At 35.5% G+C, this 22,702-nt stretch overlaps 1 protein-coding gene across 1 annotated transcript in view; it reads right to left on the bottom strand.

The window, feature by feature from the left end:
• The window catches only part of LOC113118103 (potassium/sodium hyperpolarization-activated cyclic nucleotide-gated channel 3-like), a 62,708-nt gene extending 40,626 nt beyond the window's left edge, over positions 1-22,082 (bottom strand). Inside the window, exons 1-2 of the mRNA XM_026287017.1 lie at positions 21,041-22,082; positions 13-436 (exon numbers count right to left, since the gene is read on the bottom strand). Coding sequence (XP_026142802.1) covers positions 13-436; positions 21,041-21,696 — 1,080 coding nt within the window. The 5' untranslated portion in view covers positions 21,697-22,082. The remainder of the gene's footprint in view (positions 1-12; positions 437-21,040) is intronic.
• Positions 22,083-22,702: the final 620 nt, after the last annotated feature.

The raw sequence follows: 22,702 nt of genomic DNA, 5'->3' as shown, positions 1-22,702 counted from the left end.
ACATCCACTCACCTCCTCCCATTGATGAATGTAGCGTATGAGACGTGAGAGCCGCAGCAGCCGCAGCAGACTGAGGATCTTGGTGAAGCGGACAATCCTCAGAGCGCGCGCCGTCTTGTAGAAATCCGAATCGATGCGTGTCTCCACAATGAGGAAGATGTAGTCCACGGGGATTGAGGAGATGAAGTCCACCACGAACCACGAGCGCAGATATTTGATCTTGATCTGCTGAGGGTCCAGAATGATCTCCGCGTTGTCCTCCTTCACAATTCCTGTGCGGAAGTTTAGCACCAGGTCCATGAGAAAGAAGGTGTCGGAGACCACGTTGAAGACGATCCACGGCGGCGTGTGCTCGTCCTTGAAGAAGGTGATGCCCACGGGAATGATGATGAGATTTCCCACCATCAGGAGCAGCATGGTGAGATCCCAGTAAAACCTGGAGGAGAGTTACAGCCAGAAGTCAGTATGTTTACCAATGTCACACTGAAAAACCACCACCAAAGAATTGGAATTTCAGGTCATCCAAGATGTAGATGAGTTTGTTTCTTCATCAGATTTGCAGAAATGTAGCATTGCATCAGTGTCTCATCAGTGGATGCTCTGCAGTGAATGGGTGCCGTCAGATTGAGAGTCCAAACAGCTGATAAAAACATCACAATAATCCACAGCACTCCAGTCCATCAGTTAATGCCTTGTGAAGCCAAAAGCTGCATGTTTGTCAGAAACAAATCCTTCATTAAACCTCTTTTACCTTCAAACTGTTGTTTCCGGCTAAAATACGTAATACTGTATTTACATAATCCATAACCAGGCTTCCTTCAGTGGAAGAGTCCATCTCATGTTGTCTCTCACATCAGAATCCACACACATATTTGTTTAGAGCCGTTTTGACTTTTAACGGTGCTTGATCTGTGCACACCGCTCTCTCACAAGAGAAAGTATTATTATGGATTATGGAAGCAATGGTTTGAAGTTAAAAACATCTTAATGATAGATTTGTTTCTTATAAACACACACCTTTTGGTTACACAAGACATAAACTGATGGACTGGAGTGATTATTGTGATGTTTTTATCAGCTGTTTGGACTCTCATTCTGACGGCACCCATTCACTGCAGAGGATCCACTGATGAGCAGGTGATAGAATTCTAAATTTCTCCAAATCTGATGAAGAAACAACCTTTAAAGAACATCACTAAAAACTTTCAATCAGCCAATGCTTGCAAATATTCACACTGGAGTTTTTTCTGAACATAAAAACACATGCATGAATAAAATAAAATATTGTGGGAACAAACATTTCTGAGGTCAGCTTAGCCGGTTTATCTGGTGACCAGTTTAAGAACAGATTATGACCGGTTGAGAAGATTTCATTTCTTGTTAGCAGTATAAAGTATGTTTTGGATGCTTTCATGCAGGTTTTAGCATTTCCAAACTGGTTTACATGCAACAACACCATCTTGACCTGGTAGGGTACTTTTCACTCTTTTTAGTTTCATGTGAAATGACATAAGATAAGAAAAATGAAAATGAGGTTTGTGCTTAAAACAAGAAAAATATTGCCAATGGGTTCAGAAAAAAAAAATATTCAAATGAAAAAAAGCATATTTTTCTGATACCACTGGCAAATATTTGTTCTTGTTTTAAGTATAAACCTCACTTGACTTTGACAAATTACTCATAAAACAAAACTTCTAATCTTATGTAATTAAGCATCTTTTGCAGTGTAACAGACCAGGATTAGCTATTCAAAAATCAGTAAATGACAAACTTTGTAGCATTAAAAGTTGCCAAACCATGCCATAAAGTGCATAGTCTATTCAGAGATACAGCATCAGCAGCATATAAATTCATATCCATATAGTTTTCATAAGCTGACATTAATCATATAAAACATTGAAAATGAACACAAAGCATAATTATTCAGAATGCAAATGCATGCACACACCTTTGTGACTAGGGAAAATTTTTTTGACAATAAATTCAAATTCAGTTCACTGAGGATTCAGCTTATGAATCGCAAGCGGTATGCACTTGAGATTTCAGCTATAAATTATGTTCAGAAATTCATGACGCTGAATTCCTCACCGATCTCCACGGTAAACACAGGAGTTTAATGCATGCAGCTCGACCTCTACCATCCTCAGGAGCGTCCACATGCGTGTGTGTGTTTAGTTATAAATTGCACTCTTGGCCCAGTTGGTAATTGAATCTAGATTGGCTCTGTTGTTGGGTGATATATCCTCACGGCTCTATAGACTGCACAGAGAGAGAAGGTCAGAGTTTTGAACGTCTGGTTCTGGTTGATTTATACCCACCCAAGTTTAGGAAGCCCCTAAAAATCCATTGTCAGTGTGAAAGCCAATTTAAAGCAGCCCGTGCAAAGTAAGCGAAAGCGGTTAGATTTGCTTGTTTTGTGGAGATTTTCAACTTAATTCAAACTCCCACGTTCATTATTGTGTATTTACTGTTTCAGAAACATTTTGCTATTTGTGGATGAATCACTGCATCCTGAATAAACACTAATTACAGTGGAATTACACATACAAACACAACTGTCTGTAATGCCTGAGCTGTGATGGATTAGAACACACACACACACACACACACACACACACAAAACTGACAGTAATTGGAATTCTCCAAAGTAGCGAGGGAATCCGGTGATTCAGATCACTGTCAGGGTATGTGTTGTATTTAGTGAGACGTTTCTGACACTTTAAAACTCAGGAGAATGTCACACACATCAGAGGAACGGCGCATTCAACGCTGACAACACTTGTTCTTCAATCTCAGTATTCCCCAGCACACACACACTAGCTAACGCATAATCCACATTAGCCATTTTCTGCCCGTCCGCTTGTGTCTCTAGTCATGATGACAGCTTTGATTGGGTAATCTGGACCCGATGAAGAGTCGAAATCCAGATATTTATGAACAAAGCAGCCATAGAGTTAATAAGGTCACTGTTATTTGTTTCTTTATTGTACGTGATAAGTGTTTTTCTTGTTAAAAGTTTTGTGCGCTTCCGCATTCTGTCGTTATGAAAACATGTTTCCAAGACAAAATAAAAAATAAAAGTCTGAAATGAGGCATATGAACTTGAAATAAAGAGAGAAAAAGTTAGAATTGACCGATGAAAAATTGCAGTTACATTTATTTATTTATTTATTTGACAAAACTGCAAGATGTAAACTCAGAATTCTGAGGAAATAAGTCAGAATTGTGTGAAATAAATTCAGAATTGTGAGATTAAAAAAAAGTCAGAATTCTGAGTTTACATATTTTTTTCCTCCTCGCAATTGTGGGTTTAAATTTACATCTTGCAACTCTTTCGTTTCAGCGGCAATCCATAGTAAAAAAAGATGAGAGATGAGATTAAATGGAGAGCAAATGGACACACTTCTCAGGTGTTTATCCTGCACTGTAAAAAATAAGTGTAATTTTAACTGTAAAATTTTGTAAAAACGCTACGGAAAAAAACTGATACTAGGTTAACAGTAAGTTCCCGTACTATATACAGGGAAAAACTGTAAAAGATCTAACAAAGCATTTAATGTAAATTTACAGTAAAATTCTGTGAATTATACAGCTTTTAGAAGTAAAAAAAGAACAAATCAATGTATAATTTACAGTCTAAAACTGTAAACTGATATTCCCAGAATTCCCTGCGTGACACTCCACGTTTGAAAGTATTTTGTTTAAATAATCATGTTTTTAAATAGTTCTTGTTATCAGTTATGTACATTTGAGCTTTATGTTACATCTTCTGTTGCTTAATGGAAGTTTTTTGCATTATTTAAGTATCACGTGTGTTACCATGATGGTGTTTTGTGTTTCCATAAATGTGCACCTTCTATATGTTAATATATACTTCTGCTTGTGGTGAAGCTACTTGTGATGAGCTTTGATACTTCATGGTGCTTTCTCTTATACAGTACCATCTTTATTATTATGGTGGTTGTCAGTATTTTCAAGGTACAAAACAGATTTAATTTTGTGTGTTGTTGAATTTACTGGTTTATATTCACATTTTCTTGTTTGTAAATTACAGCTTTATATTGTAAAATTAACAGTTTTTGACGTAAATGTGTTTACAGTTTTCTGTATTTTTACAAAATTATTCTGGCAACCACAGCTGCCAAAAAGTTTTTGTAAAAACAACAAGAAATTTTTTACAGTGTGAGACAAAGACCGCAGGTGTCTCAAACTGTACTCATATTTGCAAATAAATTTGAAAGTGCAGTCAAACATCAAATATCTCAATATGAACTCAATATAATAAGAAAATAATACGAACTGCTACCAACACTTGTAGATTTGTTTCTCCTAATGAATATTAAAAGTAAAATTAGATGTTTATTCTTAAATTATACATAATCAATGACTCCATTAAAGGAACAGCTCACCCCAAATACAGTATAACAATTATATCATTGTATTTAGTGTTGTTACTTAAACTAAAACTATTAAATATTTTTTGATAAAGCTGAAATAAAAACTAAATATTGTATTAAAATACTTAAACTTAAAAAAAAAACTTAAATGAAAAATGAATTAGAAATGTTTAAATACCAAAATGTATACATTTGATAAATTGTAAATATAACAATTCATGCTAAGCAGAAATGTAACCACCAGCAGCTGCATAAGATACAAATGTGCAAAGCTTTTCCAGTTGTTTTATAACTTAACTTAGCTTTTTTTTAAGACACCAGACAAATAAGGAATGAAAGCACTCATGAATTCTCTAATGCATTATTTTTTATCTTTTTTTTTTTCCTGAATGAATAATCTAAAATGTTTTGTGCATGTATGTGAGTGTTATGATGGAGAACATTTCACCCTGAGCAGGCAGAGATCTGCTCTGTTTTACTATGGAAAGAAACCCTAACATGGAGAGACACTGCTCTATAAACAGCAAGTGTGTGTTTGTGTGTGTGTGTGTGTGTGTGTACATGTGTGCATTTAACAGTCAATCTCATGTTCCGAGACAGAAATAGACTCGTTCCACTATATACAGTGCTTCCTCTCTCTAGGCACACAGCGTTTCTCTGACGTTAGACTATGAATTCCCCACACATTCAGAGAGAAGAAGAAAACAAGAGAGGGAAGACAACATACGACAGGAGGAACAGAGACGAAGACACACAGAGGGCTCAAGTGAATCCCACAAACCTGTCAAGAACAAGCCTGCATTTCAACACAATCAAGAGGAAAGAAAAAAGAAATTATATTTTTCAAAAGTAAAATATTTGTACTTTACCACTAGCAGCAGCAAACTAAATTGAAAATAAATTAAACAGGTTTCTTGGTATATTCGTATGTTTGCAATATACCAAGTATTTTTCAGGGGGGGTATTAGCAAACAAATGACAGATTTTCTGCAATCAGACAATGTGTTTTAACATAGTCTATAAACTACATACTTCACCTTTAAAGAACAGGAAACTTTTTTTAAGAGTCTTAATGATTTTGTCCATCGCAATATTATTTACATGACAAACACATTCACAAATTCTTATTGAATTTTAATTGATTTATTTTAATAAATAATATAAATTAGTATTAATTTTATTAATATTGTCAAGTATTTATACATTATGGTAGTATTTGTTGTATTGTATTTGTTCATGCTCACTGAAATTATATAAAAAGTATATAAACATGGTCAGAATTAAATATGATTTTAAAAAAAGCTGTGAAAATAAATATGATCTTTTTTTTTTTTTTAAATAAATAAAAAATAAAATCTAACCTTTCATTGGGGAATAATAATAATAAAAAATGGGGGGAAATATAATTATTAAAAAAAATTCTCATATAAAAATATACTTAATTTTATGCAAAATATAATTTCTTATTTTGTGAGGTGATGTGATCTCTCTGTGTTTCTCTGAGATTCAACTGTTTAGTCTTGGAAAGGCTGAAAGTTGCTTAAAATGTGAAGAAGGACAGAACAGCAGCTGGATGGAGAGAAAATCCATTAAGAGAAAAAGAAAAGGAGAAATGTCCACACACACACACACACACACACACACACACACACCTGAGATGCTCCTCCATGACATTTCGCTCATCTACAGAGAGAGAGTCCTGTTTCCCTAAGAGGACGTCCATGACATGTTTTCACCTTCTGAGTGCCTCCAGCTACAAGATAACCCATGCAGCCTCTCTCTCTCTCTCTCTCTCTCTCTCTCTCTCTCTCTCTCTCACACACACACACACACTCCAGCTGGCTGTCATCATGGAAAAAACACACAGGAGTCACGGACGCACAAGAGAGTAGAATGAATGAATGAATGAGTACGTGAGAGAATGTGTTGTTTAATCAGCCTTCACTGTGTATAATAGTACTTTTGCATAACATAAAGACAACCACAAGATGCTACAAGATAGTGAAGCAATTGAAATATTTACAGACTTATACAGTTAGTTATATTTACCCAAAGAACATTTTATAAACCACTTCCAACAGTCTAGCAACCACACAACAATGCTCTAATGCAAAGGTCTCAGGTGTATGTAGTGTTGATGGTGTAGTCTCTGACGGCATGAGTGAAGCAGCTCATTTATGAACATGAATTCTAAGCAGCTCCTGCTGAATAATGCAGGTTTCTTGCTCTCGCTATGCGTTTGTTTGTGAGACGGCTGTTTGTTTTTGAGGTGGCTGTTGGCTCACTAGTTTGTTGTTTGTTCAAAGAATCCCTCTCAGAAGTGGGGAAGTGCCATCTGGCCACACACACTCATGACACATTAACGCAAGAGAGAGTGAGAGCGCGGATGTTAGATCATGTTGTATTAGACAGCTGCAGTATAACATGCCGGTCTGAATTAGTCTTTTTTCTTGCACCCTGTCCAACTCACTGAGATTCAACTCTTATAGGAGACCCTGAATATTTTGGCCAAATCTGTGTGTGTGTGTGTGTGTGCTAGTGTTGCCACAATACTGGAATTTCTAACTTGGATTTTAACTGATCAGACATGAAGACAATAAACACAAGACTGCAACAATATATGGTTTATCTGCGTTCTTCAAGCCATCTCATGTATTTTCATAAGAATTTACAAGTCGATTCGTAATTAAATGCTAATTGACAAAGCGTGTATTACAGTACAATACTACAAAATAATACTAATAATAAAATAATAAATAATAATAATTTTTGGCCCTGTTCTATGATTAGAAGCCACATCAGTCAACAAAAGGAAGTTATTTCAAACACTCAGCTGATCTTATGAAGTGGATTTGAAGTAAAATGTATGTATATATATGTATTTTGTTGAACAACAGGCTTATAAATGCTTCTCATCACACTTTGGTGTATGTGAACTTTGATACAATACCTTGAAAAATATAGATTTTTTGTTTTGTTTTACCATTTTCAACACCACTAAAAGGAAAACGCCACAAAGATAAAGGCATACTATTTTATATATATATATAAACAAACAAACAAAAAATTTTGAAATAAAGTTTGAAATAAAAGGTGAACTCTGAAGATTTCACTCAGAATCATTCAAATGTTATTAACAAGTTCTAGCACATTGCTAAAATGTTTAAGCACAATGTTAGCATGAATTAGCATGTTGCTATCATGATTTAACATTTTGCTAGTGTGTTTTAACATTTGCTAGCATGATTAAGTATGTTGATAGCATGATTTAACAAGTTGCTAACATAAATTAGAATGTTGTTAGCATAATTTAGACTATTCAACAAATATACATTATGTCTTACAGTAGCATATCATATTTTATGCTGCAAACATGATTTAACATGTTGCTCAAACCTTTTAACACTTTAACATGAGTTAACATGTTGCTAGTAGCTATGTGTTTGAATGTGGCTAGCATGATTTAACACATAGCTAGCATGATTTAATATGTTGATAGTATGATTTACTATGTTGCTAACATGAATTAGCATGTTGCTAGTATGATTTAACATTTTATAACATTGCTGACATTTATTATGTTGCTAACATGAATAGCATATTGCTAACATAAATTTGTATATTGCTAGCATGATTTAGAATGTTCACAATATACCTTACAGAAGGGAAATCCCTTATAAGGACAGAGGCGTCCAGTTATCGCCGTAACTGAATATAAAGAAGATAGAAATGCTTTAATTTCAAGCCATCTCGTATTTTCATAAGAATTCACAAGTCGATTTGTAATGAAATGCTAATGGTCAAAGCATCTATTGCAGTAGAATACTACAAAATAATACATTTTTGTACAAGTTTGATGTAGAATATGTTTTTAAATATGTATTTTCTTGAACAACAGGTTTATAAATGCTTCTAATGACACTTTGGTGTGCGTGAACTCGCTGTCAGAGAGAAGAGAGAGAAAGCGCAGCTGGTATTGGTGTATCAATACTGTGAACAAAAAAGAGTACTGAATCCATTTGAGATATTTTGAGTATTGAAATATAAATATTATAAGGACTCAGCTCATAGGAATCATAAATGAGAGATACATCATTTTTTCAAGTGTTTTTTTTTACGCTCTCTGACCATTACAATTAAATTATCTATTTTTTGCTGCTGCACCTTTAAGAACATGCTTTACATGCGACAACATTTTATTATTTTTCATGCACTTAAATGAGGATGGGAAAAAGCATGAATTTTTCCAGTTCATTTTTAGGTAGGAGAAGTCATGACAACACAAAAGCAAGTATTTAGGATCACAAACAGTTTACAAACATGGAAAGGGACGTGTGATTCCTTGTTTGCTGGATGCCTTTCTGCTATCTGTATATTCTCTCCATCAGCACAGGGGACCAAAGGACGCCAGCTACACTGTACAAATACACTTCAGCAGATAAACAGAGCACAGATAGTTGTCTGTCAGCAGAAAGCTAATGTTCTGAGCTTTACACTTAACCCCACTGAGGAACCAAGTACACACGTCAGAACAACTCACCACTGCCTCAAAACACGTATACAAACACACAATGGAATTTAAGAATACGCACACAAACGATCTGGAAAATGCTGCACATTAACAAGAGAAGTTGCATTTAAAGAAATTATCAAGGAAGAAATAGGTTCCAAAACACCATGAAAATGGCATAAATCGGCAAAAAAGTTATTATAACTATACTTATTCTAAGTCTTATGAAGTGAGCTGTTTATGAGGATCAGAACTAAATGAGTCATTATGAAGTAGAAATCTGATGCTACAACTAGTTTTACTCACTCCTGCGCATATACATATTACATACAGACATGTGGTAGACCGGTATATCGCCAAGGCCGATATTTGTCATTTTTCAAATATCGGTATCGGCCGATAAGCTTTTCTGCTTGGCCGATGTGTTAGAGGTTAAAAGTTATAGGACTTTTATTTTGACGTGTCACACTGTCTCTCTTGTTTGTCGTTAACAGTTTTGTCTGTCACGGATAGAAGTCTGTCTAATAATCCGATAGAATGGTTAAACAAAGGAATTAATGTATATCGAAAGTATTAGCTTTTATATTAGGTCTATTAGTAATAGAAAGGCAAACATTAAAATACTTTCTAGTTTGCTGTCAGCATTAAGCAAATATGCATTTATATAATTTATATAAACAAATCTTTGAATGACTAATGAACATTTAATTTCACAAAACTTCAGAGAATACTGAATCCCCTGTTGGTTACAGTGTTTACTTTCTTTTTTATATTATATTTGTATTAAATATTTATTTATTTGTGTAAAATACTGTCATCTAAAGTGTAAACATGTTATTTTTACACATTTATTTTTTAAATCCTTTGTCAAATGATTTCAAATGTTTTACATATTAATAATAATAATTGTAAAAAATCGGGTTTATATCGGCTATCGGCCCTCCTGCTTTCCAAGATATCTGCATCATCAGTCAAAAAAAACAAAAACAAATATCAGTTGACCACTAATACAGACCACTAAAATTACAGACAAAAACATGTTAGATAAGAAAATAATAATACAATATAATAATGCATAGCCTAAGCCTACACTATAATTTTCTATTTATTTAGTTTTATACTTTGTCTATTTTTAAATAAAATATTTTTAAATAAACATAAACATATTATGTAAATATGCACATATACACTATATATTTACATCCAAATACACACTTAATAAAGTTCATATTAATTTATATTTGTTCTATGAAGTCTCTACAGGTGTGTTGTGCACGTGTGGCATTCTCCGTGTCATTGTAATGAATGGTATAGTGAGGTGGTAAGCATTAAAACAGTCTTTTATAATCATTTACTTTGGCCGTTGCATAACTAAAGAACAAAGTCTGAGTATTATCTTCAAAGAACAGTCACCAGTACACACTTAATCTCTCTTTTTCTCTATCTCACTCTTTTAGGATCTCTGGTTATCTGTGCTTGAGTGTATTTATGTTTTTATCACAGATATCAGCCGCTGAGTGTGACAGACAGAGCGAAGAGAAACACCACAGCACCAGTGAGTGTATCTGAGAAAGATTATCTTTAAACGAGACAAATGTGAACTGGTAAAGAGGGTATTTCAGTGTGTATGAGATAAAGTGAGAGGGATAGTGTAAGTGGAAGCTGTCTACCATCACCTTATGAGAAGGTAACCAACATACAAGCTATAATACCAGAACTATTTTGTGCTGCACTCGCCGTCACCTCCTGCTTGGATGCAAACCATTATCCCTCAACAGCAGGTGATGTAATCAGCAAATGGAGAGAGCAGAATGAAAGCTGCTCAATCCCTTATATCCAAACTGATCCTGAGAAAGAGAGACCTGAGGGGTTGTGTAAAAGGAAACAAAGAGAGAAACAGAGCAAAAGAAAAATAGACAGAAAATTGGCAAGATCAAAAATATACACAAACTCATGGCAAACCCAACATGACAATTGTATGGGATTTATATGTCATCTTTAGCTCCCCCTATGGCAACACTGGGAATTGCAGTGCTTACATTCATTGCTCATTTTATAAATGCAAAGGCACATTAAATATTTTGTTTGCTTTCCATAGATCACAGAGAATGTTTCAGGCCTAAACGAAAAAAATCATAGTTGAAATCATTCTTAAAGGAGCAGATCACCCAAAGATGAAAATTTGCAGAAAATGTCCTCAACCTGAGGCCATATAGATGTGTTTGTTTCTTCATCAGATTTGTAGAAATGTAACACTGCATCACTTGGATCATTTGCAGTGAATGGGTGCCATCAGAATGAAAGTCCAAACAACTGATTTAAAACATCATTATAATCTACAAGTAATCCAAACCGCTCCAGTCTACCAATTAATGTCTTGTGAAGCCGAAAGAAACAAATACATCATCATTTTCACTAAAGGAAGCATTATTATGGATTAAGGGCTCATATTTTAGCTGGAAACAAGTTAAAAACGTACTGATGATGGATTTGTTTCTTACAAACATCTTACTTCTCCAGATGTTAACTGATGGACTGGAGTCGTGGATTATTGTGATGTTTTTATCAGCTGTTTGGACTCTTATTCTGACGGCACCCATTCACTGCAGAGGATCCAGTGCTGAGCAAGTGATTGAATCTTCTCTAAATCTAATGAAGAAACACACTCATCTACATCTTGGATGGCCTGAGGGTGAGCATATTTCTAGCAAATTTCAAAATTTTTAAAGACAGCCAGACCTCAGAATAAAATTTCCTTTAGGCCACACACATCACTGTGAAGAAAAAATGCATTGAGATGTGTATGTGTGTGTGTTTGCATGTGTGTGTCAGCTCCATCTTGCTACTGTCTTGTCATCCCCGGCTCTTAACCTAGTCTGAAATACATAGAAGATCCAGCAACAAGCTCAACACAGCGATCAGAGAGGCACTTACCCTTCCACATGACCTACACACACACACACACACACACACACTCTTTATTCTTAGTACAGTGTGTGGTTGATTCAGACTGTGAGTAAGTGAGCGAGACGCCGCTTAGCCGTCTTATCTGCTCATGTCTGAACTCTGAGAGCGGCCGTCAATCATCTTTCTATTGAGCCTTTAAGCAAACGATCTCCAAAACACTGCAAATGACAAATAAATGATCGACACATGTGATTTCCATATGAATGTTTGTCATGAGAATTAAATGAACTCACGGAGACTCGGGCTTTTGAGGGAAATGACATCGATGCTTCAATAAAAACCCATTTAAGATCTCTGCACACATCAAAACCGGAAGAAAATGCCTGAAACCTGAAGGATGTGTTCGATTTAAAAAGGTAATCACAATTCTGTCATCATTTGTAGTGTGTTGTTCACCTCTTCATGTGATTTAATAATAATATAAAATATTATATTATTATTAATATAATAATATAAAATAAAATAAAATGTAATTTTACATGGAAAACTTCAAATGAAAAAATGAAAATGGATAGAAATACTTCATGAATCATAAAAAATAAAAAAAATTTTTTTTAAATTTTTACTATAATACTACAATAACACATTAAACATATATCATTACAAATAAATATATTCAGTATTATAAATATAATTAAAATAGATCTGCATTACACTAATATCTACACAACAGCGATTTAGCTACTCCACTTATTGTGTCTGAAAAAAACAATTGTGTTTAATTTCAGCAGCATCAAACTTCAAAAACTAATTTATTTTCGATCAGGTTTTTGATAGTCTCTCCCATCGCCCCCCCCCCCCTGTCCGTCATTGGTAAAACAGACAGCTAGTCCCGCCTCAAACTCACACCATTGGTTGAATCAGATGTTGACATGTCGTAGGACTCAAACAAACAGAGAAAGCATTTAAACAAACAGCAGCTTACTAATAACTGTCTATCAGCATTACGCTGGGATGCTAGAGCGTATAACACAAAGTCACTTTAACACAAAGTGTTTGCACGATCAGTGAAATGAAAAAAGCAAATGCACTTCAAAGGACACAGTTCTCAAACACAGTTGGCATGTTTCCCGTTCGCTAACCTCTCTGTAAGTGAGCCTAGGTCACAGCGCCAGCATTATTTCAATCACTCTGCGGCTCCATCCTCCCCTCGGTCTCTTATCGTCCCATCAGCAGCACATCCCTATCCCTCCATTAAATAAATTGTGTTGTAATAATCCGCTGCGCTGCATGCTCCTGATATTGGTGGCCTTTTTATTACCCCACTTTCAGTCCATCCAGGACACTTGATAATTCCCGCTTTACCTTCACCGAATTAGAGCACCAGGAGTCGGTCACTCTTTTAGTAGTTTATGTATATTTTGTACATTTTTTAAGAATGAAATTTGTTAAGAATTAACTAAAATGAACAGTGCCTTATTTAACAAAAACACAGACATTAAATGGCCAACGATGTCTGTCTAAAGCATCTGTTCATTAGCCAACAATTTAAAAAAAAGTGGAAATAGAATATAACAACAACAACAACAACAACAACAATGAAAAACACAAAAGCACCTTCCATCATGAGATGATTTGGATCATAATGTAAAACTCACATTCATTATTGTAGAAGAAGATTAAGAAACAAAAACAGAAGAAGAGGATGGAGAAGACAAAATAAATGAGGAAGAAGAGAAAAGAAGAAGCAGAACGTGATGATGAAGAAAGCAAAAATAAAAAAGCATAACAGGATGAAAGAATAAACACAAGTAGAAGAGAAGAGAAAAGAAGAAAAGGGTGATGAAGAAGAACAAAGAAGATGAAGGATGAAGAAGCAGACAAACTCTAAAAATAAAAAGCAGAAAGGGAAAAGAAAAGGGTAATAAATAAGAAGAACGATGAAAAAAAGATGAAAAGATGAAAAAGAATAAAAAAAGCTGAAGAAGAAAAGAAACAGAACAAAAAAGATGCAGATCAAGTGAAGAAGAAAAGGAAGCAGCAGAAGAGAGAAGAAACAGGATGAAGAAGAACGAGCAGAAGCAGACGAGAAGTGAAGGACAAAATAAAATGAAGAATGGAGAAACAGAAGAAGTGAAAATAAGAAGCAGAAGGACGAAGGAGCAGAAAGAGAAAGCTAGAATAATGATGATGATTAAGGATGAAGATGCAGAAGATGAAGAAAGAATGAAGATTGAAAAGATGGATGATAAGAAGAAAAGAATGAAAAACAAGTATATATATAATCAGAAAGATGCATCCACATAATAATAAAGACATCATGATCTGACCTCATACCACGAGACACAAAAAGGTCCACTATGGTGTTACTCCAAGACAACATGACGTGTTCAGCTTCCACACTGCAGTCAGCACACACTTCTATATTCATATTCAATTATAGAGTAATGTTGCAGGCCATCCAGATGAACAACTCGTTTCAAGTGAAGTGAACTTCTGCAGATTTCTCGGCTCATTCACAAATAAATCAGGTGTGGGACACGAGCGCCAACCTGCAAGACCCAAACAAATCAATAGAGAAACACAGCCAACAATCAAGTGCAATCAAAACCCGGGGAGAGGATCAGACACTGTCATTTGAGCAGTGAGTCGAGTGTGTGTGTGTGTGTGTGTGTACTGTAATAATCATCCAGTGCAAACCCTTCAACTTCTACACCAATTACTGCTGTCCTACAAACCAATTAAACCAGCATCTGTCTCCTCACACTGAAATTCATATATTTATCAATTCTCTGAGTCAACCTAAATATTATGGATGGCTTTTATCAACAAACTGTACTGCATCAATGTTATTAAAGTGTTATGTTTCTTAAAGCCAACATTAAATTAAATTTACAACCCATTTTACTCAATTTTATACATTGGAAATGATAAAATTATGAAAATAATGAATATCAGATATCAAGACGTATTATTATTATTATTATTATCAAGACCTATATTATTATAACTATTTTTATTATCATCATTGTTCTTGTTGCTGTTAAAATAATATTTTAATAACATAATGCAATAAGATATAGTAATCAGCAAAAAATACAAAATAAAAATTTCAATAATGTATTAAATAACAATAATTATTGTTAAAATAATCATATTTCAATAATGCTATAAGAAAGCTAAAATTAGCTAAATAAAAATATATATTTAATTCTAATCTGAATTTTATTTATTTTTTCTTCTTTTGACACAGTTTCACTATATATAAAAAATATAGAAATTATATATATATATATATATTTTTTTTTTTTTGTGATAATATTATATTTGAGGGTCATTAGACTGAAAAGATTGAAAAGTTCAAAAATAATTATTAATATAATATTAATATATTATTATAATAGGTCATACACATCACATGAAGAAGAATAAAAAGGTAATTTGCCACACTGGAACAAAAAGAGTGAGTGAAAGTGAGATAGTCAGACTATTAATGCCATCAGTAATTGTTTTTTGATCTGTATAAGTGTGCTGATGACTTTGGTTTGGTTTAGTCACTCTTACAGTACCAAATCACACAGACCTGTGGAATAAAACCAACCCTGTGAAGAACAGATGAAGAAAGCAATGCAAAAGTGTGACAAAAGAACATTTTACCCGGAAAGCATTGCTGTTCTGAAGCGACATCGTCTCTGTCTGAACCTGGAGAACACATCAAACTCTAATGTGCATTCTGTATTCTAAAGCTGCTCCACTTTGCTTTAATGAATTCAACCAGATCTGAAGAAAGAGATAGAGAGAGAAAATAAACCAGTGAGAGATGACTTCCTTCTTATTTTCTGCAATGAAGGTAAGTCCCTTTTGGGAGACGTGTGCCTGGTTGTGCAGGATGAACAAAAGGATGGAAAGGGAAGTTTGTGTGAGAAGGAGAGATGAGCAATAGAGACTCATCAGACCAAATTAACCCCTAATGATTGCTCATGTCCACTGTGCTCACAGACTTAGCTTGTTAGACTGTGATGGATTAACAATATCGTCAATGCTTTTTCTTATTCCCTCTCAAGACTGCATTTTTAACCCACAGAATGCATTATGAATGCAAAGTTAATGGGTTAGTAGGTACCTGTCTGACTATCCTCCGGTGGAACACAAAAGAAGATATTTTGATATTTATGTCCAAATTATATTTTTCTGTGTTCCACCAATAAAGGTTTGTGTTGCTTTAACATCCATTTGGAAACACAAACAGAACCACCTAAATGCTTCATGGCATAGATTCAGCAAGGTGTTGGAAACATCCCTTTTGGTCCATATTGACATGAAGCATCATTTCTCTTTTTCAGACAATAGCATACGCTCTGTTTCCCAAAAGCATTGTAACTAAAGTAGCACTTGAAAATCATCGTAGATCTACGAGTGCTTTGCAGTAATCGTAAAGCCCTAAGTGCATCGTAAGAAGACAGATTTATGCGGTCAGCCTCTCTTAAGAAGCACTTAAAGCACAGCTACATGTGATTGAAACATACGTGAAACAATAATGAACAATTGTAAATCAACTCGTAGAAAACGCTCTTAAGCGCTAAGATCAATCGTTATCGAGAAACACATACGCATACAGGTTTGAAACAACATGATGGAGAGTAAATGATAACAGAAATTTAATTTATTGGGTGAAGCATAAATTAGAGTCAAAAATGCTGTACATTTAAAAAATAAAATTAAAGAAAGTAATGAAAGGTGCTTCTGATGACGATATTAAAACTATCAAAATCTAAATCTTAAACGTCTAAATCTAAATGTACTTAAATGTTACATAAATACTAAAAAGATGGATACTGTAATGTATAAAATGTAGGGCACTATAGAAAAATCTATTCTATCTTCTATCTATCTAGATTTGGAAATGTGACTATTGATTTGATTATAGTGTCATTTTTGCTCTCAGAAAACATCCACTCGGTCTCTTTCTGTCCTGCACAACTCATATTATTCAATAACTGATCTGATAATGCCTGAAACTTCAAGTGACAAGCAGCAACGTCTCACTTCAAGCCACACAAGCTCTTCCTTCCTGCTACTGATCACCATCACTTAGAGAACTTCCTGTGCTTTAATTCACAGTATAGATGCATTTAGGCTTTGCCTGTTCTGTCATAATATCATTTCACTTCTGTCAGCATCACTAGCATATCAGTAAATAACACATCTAATACAGTAGATGTGGCCCTTGCAACACACAGTCATGTCCATTACAGTACATTAATTATATTAGTGTGCATGGAAAAATACTAACAGCCAACATGCACTTAATCTATAATTATTTTGTGGAACTGCAGGGAAGTACACAACATTAGTGTTTCTGCTGCTAAAACTGATTATTTTAATGTGTAAAAGGGACTTCGTTTTCATTTAATTTCCATTTTAACTAGCGTTATTATACAGTAGTTATCTAAAACTGAAACTAACATTTAAAACAATATAAAAACATTCTTGCTGCTTAAAATAAAATAAACGTTACATTATATATATATATATATATATATATATATATATATATATATATATATATATATATATATATATATATTAAATTGGCAGCATTACATCTATTAAAACTTTTAAGTAATGCAAAATAATAATACATATTAATTTTAAACAGTACTGTTGTTTTCTTCAATGCATTTCTTATTTGACCCTGTAATTAAAATAAATAAACATGACCCAGAAATGCTCTTGACGGGTTTTTGGATTCCCCCAGTAGTTATTATGAAATACACACCTCAGAAGTGAACCAAACTAAATCATTGCTCCGAATCATTTCCTCTAAGTCAATTCAAACGGCTGAAGCTCACAGCTCGGACGCAGCACTCCTTGACATTTCAATTACTGTGGTCACTGTCTCTTTTGAGGTGTGGATCTCACTCATTAGAGCCGGCGAGTGTCTGATCTGCACCGATCAGTAATGTGTGACCTGCGGAAGAGGTGAAGGCATCAAACAAATGACTAAATTACAACGATACGGATAAATCTGTGCATACGGATGGATGGAGACATGGAGGATTTTAATAACAGGTTCCGCAATCTCTGACTCGCCGGGTTTAAGTGTGGGTTCATTTTTATGCATATAGCAAAACACTAATTACGTGCCCTTTATGCAACAGCAAGCATAAACCACCCCGACACAAATGAAAACACAAAACTTCCTTTATTTGTCATTTCCTGCGGAGGCCAGTTATGAAAGGAAGCCGGGGGAAATCTGTCTCTGCTCAATGACTCGGGAACTTGATACTGCAAGTACTTTAAGAGCATGACAAGATAAATATATGGTGGATGACACGCTGCACAGAAGAGGATTTTGGAAGTGAGAATGAGTGTATTGTGTAAGGAATGAGCTGATGCTATAGAGAAAGGACCAGAGAAGCTCTGTTGGAAAACCTACAGTAGTTAGCTGCCTACCTAGATGGCATTTAAAGTGGCAAAAGCTGACTAAAATGTAAGAAACAAAATACTGCTGGTTCGATCAAACTGCAAGGCATCACCACAAGCAATCTCAGAATAAATGTCGAATTCAGTAAACAAATCCGTGTTGGTGAAGAGTGACAACAGTCATATAATAGCTACAAGCATTGATAAAATAAATAAAATCAATATTAAAAACCGACTACTTTTACTTTTTCATTTATTTTCTTTTTAAACACTTTTTTTCCTGACTTGTTATTTAATTTATCTCTCAAGCACCTTTTAAGATTTGAAAAGTATGCAAAGCACTTTGAATTACCAATGTGTATGAAATAGAGTAAATGTACAAAATGCATGAACTTTATTATGTCTTTCTTTTTAAAGTTATTTTTATTTCTCATGCACTTTTTATAAATTGTAATCACATAACAGTATGTAAAGCACGTTGAATTAACAATGTGTAAAATAAACAAATAAATTACATTAATTTTCCAGCATTTTTTTTTCTCATGCACATTCTATAATTTTTAATCATTTTACAGTATGTAAAGCACTTTGAATTAACAATATGTTACAATATGCATGAAATGCAATAAACACATTAAAAGCTAAATAGTAAACTCTGCTTTGCTATTTATTAAAAAAATGTCATGCACTCTTTATATTTTTTAAATATTTTTTCAGTATTTAAGGCACTTTGAATTATTCAATGTGCATTGAATAAAATACACAAATAAACTTTAGTAAAAACTTAAAAGAAACGTTTAATTCATGCACCTTTTATAATAAATAAATAAACTATATAAAATGTTAAACCCTTATGCAATATAGTGTCATGCCTCTTGTTGTTCTTCAAGTTAATAGTGTTATTTGTGTGTTGCTACAGAACGAAGAGGGGTCCCTAATATATCCAAGGCTCAATCTTAAGAATGCTGTGTGGCCTTTATCTCCAGTAACGATGCCCTGGTGTGTGTCCTTGCTGTGGTAATTATGGAGGTATACGCAGGAGGAGATTAGGCCTGTAATCAGCGCTGGAAATTCAGTCTATTGTGTTCAGAGAGAGAGGAGCAATGATATTATTAACTGTGCCACAGCAACAATGTGAGCTGTGCAATAATGCAAGCTTTGATGTCACTATTTATATGCAGTTTTTTTTTTTCTGTGAGAGATAAAACATACATCTTTACACGGGTCTTTTCCATAATAATCTTCCCATCCACCGAAGCTCTGAAATCTGATTCACAATCTTTTTCGGTGCTTTTAACCGAACCAGGTTTGAGGTCATTGACAAATGAGATGCCAAAGCTGCAGTGGACAGGACGATTATCCATAATAAGCCAAGGAAAGGTTTTCAAAAATGTTTTGCAGCAAAAAAAAACAACAAAAAAAAAACAGTTACAATATTGCCAGTTGACTTTCATTTTTGGGGAAATATTCCTAAAATTGTAGATTATTTAGGTATATCAGAAAAAATATGGAATAAGACATCCTCTCATCTCCACTTGATCACCGAACTGCAATGTCTCCTCCATTACTTTCAATTTTAAAACATATAGCGACGATGACAATGAAACAATATGCAAGAGCCCTCGTGTATGATGCATTATGTATAATGTACAATATAATGCAGTATTTTTTTTTCTCATAAATAATTGTAACCAAAGTTAAAATGCATCATAATATTTTCAGACTCCTTGGTACACCTGAAAGTATTAGGAGTGTCAAGTATTAGGTAAACTGTTAACAAACTTCCTCTCTCAGCATTGACACACACACACACACACACACACAGCAACCTCATATTCTATCAGTCTATTCCCACACTGCCTTTCATATCCTCCAGGAACAACGCTGCAATCTCATAATGTCGAGCAGAATAAAAGCATCATCTCAGGATCAATAGGTAAACAAGGCAAACAGCAGTCGTGTCTCCGGAGGGGGTTGGGTTAGCGGTTAACCCTGTGTCGCACATGTTACCCTACCGATTCATGAATGAAAACAGTGTGTGAATTCAGCCTGATCATAGACATCCAAGGCACACAGCGTTTGTGAATATGCATTTAGCCTGTTAAACAGCTTGTGAATGCAAAATAAATGGCAGGTAATTAGAAATTACCTTTTTTTGAAGGGTTTCATGCACAGCCTGATTAAAGTTTCATGCACTCATATAACCACAAATGAAGCATGAGGCAAATGTGCACAAACATGTGTATAAAATATCAAATCTATATAGTCAATGTCATCCCCAAGGACACGTCATAATTAATAACGAGAGAGTGTCTGGATTTTATGTAAAATCCAAGCAGCTAATGCACTTTGACTGTCAGCTGGGAGAGCTTTTGCCTGGTGTGTTGCAAAATGGCACATTTGGAAGAAGAAGAAAAAAAAACATATAAACGCAACTTAATGGAATGGAAACTGAAATGGAATTGAAAATGGTTATTCTATGGAGTATATGTAACTGTAACTATTTAAAAACATTAATCTAAACATATTTTTATAGAGTGAAGAACAATTTAATAATCTAAAGAATCTTTTTCCATTACAAAGAACCTTTTGTGCAATGGAAATGTTAAAGATTCCTCATGGAACCTGACAATAAAATAATAATAATAAACTTTTATTTTTAAGAGTGCATCGGTCATGCCTCTCTCTTAATGTTTTCTTCTTCTTCGACAATGGTTTGACACTATTAAAATCGCAGCCCAACTCACACGCGCACGGGTGTACAGAGAGCAGTGTTTAGGGAGGACACAGAACGGGTTACCTGAAATCACTGTAGGGGTGAATAATCCAGTAGCCAGCGGATTTGACCCGTTCTTGCTCCCGTTCCACCGCCTTCTCGCTCCCAAACATCCTCAGGGAAAACTTATTGACCCCGGGCTGCAGCATCGCCCCGAATTGCCTGTGCATGAAGCCCTCTTGATAGTACCTCTCGTCGTCAGGCAGGATCTGCTCGATGCCCTCCAGCTTTATGAAGCCAGCCTGCTGATCCGGGACGCCCGGTTGCTGCTGCTGGCTCGCACCGGCGGCATCCTCATCCTCTCCCCCGCCGCCCGCGGCTCCGGGAGGGCTCTCCTCGCTCGGAGTGGCTTCTCCCTCCGTGATCAGACGCCTCTCCTCCGCTACATCCGAGTCGTGGACGTGTCGACTGGTGATGGAAGAAAGGCTGCCTCGGAACCTCCGGCAGTCCCCGTTGGAGCTGGTCTTTACGGGTCTCCCGATGTCCGTCTCCATGATCACGGACTCTCCGCTTCTGGTCTCCCCCTCGGAGGTCGGCGACGGCAGGGGTTTCATCCGGATGCTCTTCCTCCGGGTGTCCTTGTCGGAGTCTTCTGCATCACCCATGATGAACGCTTTCTGTCCGATGTGCTGTGGCAAACTGTAGAGCCTTTTACGCATGGATGAATGCAACCTGTCCATTATGACATTGCGCGATTACTTCAATGACAAACGAATCCAATTCGGGTGTAATTATTGCCACAAATCCCTGTGCACCAAAACCCGAATAGTCTGAAGGGTTAAACCCACCTGTCTTTCGCTCAAGCACATGCCACGGCGCATTAGGCTACCTGGCTGCCCAAATTCGCCGGATCCAGTGGTCTCCAGCTTCAAGGCACTGACTGTGTTGCAAATATAAAGTCTGAGGAATCGCAGATCGGCGGACCCTCAGGATCCCCGTCGGGTGTCAATCACAAGCAGGCGCCCGGGATCGAGTAGCCCACATCACCGCGTCCCGAGTCGCTCTGATCCCGTGAATATTCATGGTGATGCTGATCTGTCGGGTTGCCATAGAAGCGAGAGCAGCAGCTCAGCCCACCCACACAGTGTCAGTCAGGTCCCACACACCTACAGTCAAACCAAAAATTATTCCGACAACATATCATTTTTGATATATATCTTTGTTTATTAGTAGGTGCAGGACAATAAAAGAACTGCTCTTTGAGCCCTTTGTCACTTTAATCAGACTGAATAATGTTTTTTTTATTTTTTGCACTAAAATCTTTTCATCTGCACTGTTTGTTCACTTCACTGGTTTGCACTCTATCTGCCATCATGTGCCTTGCGCTGCTTTATTTAACTTTTTTTTTTAACTTTTTTTTTTTTTTCACATGCCCTTATTGTATAGTTGTATTTTATATTTGATATTTGATCTAGATTTTTAGGCTGTACTGTTAGTGTTGTGTTAGTGCATATAGTATCTGTATGCACCTAACACAGTTTCAGTTCTCTGTATGTATGTGCTGTACACGTGGAAGAATTGACAATAAAGCAGACTTGACTTGACTTGACACTATGTAGGCCTAAGTGAGGATAAAAAACTAAAGTAAAGTGTGACATATTATAGGCTACCCAAAAATTCTTCAGTGGACTTCCACTTTTTGGAACCAAAATTTTCTGACACTTTGACCATGTTTTGTTTACTGAA

This window comes from Carassius auratus, chromosome 18 (assembly GCF_003368295.1).
Source record: "Carassius auratus strain Wakin chromosome 18, ASM336829v1, whole genome shotgun sequence".
NCBI lineage: Eukaryota > Metazoa > Chordata > Actinopteri > Cypriniformes > Cyprinidae > Carassius > Carassius auratus.
This window is presented reverse-complemented; position numbering and strand designations above follow the sequence as displayed.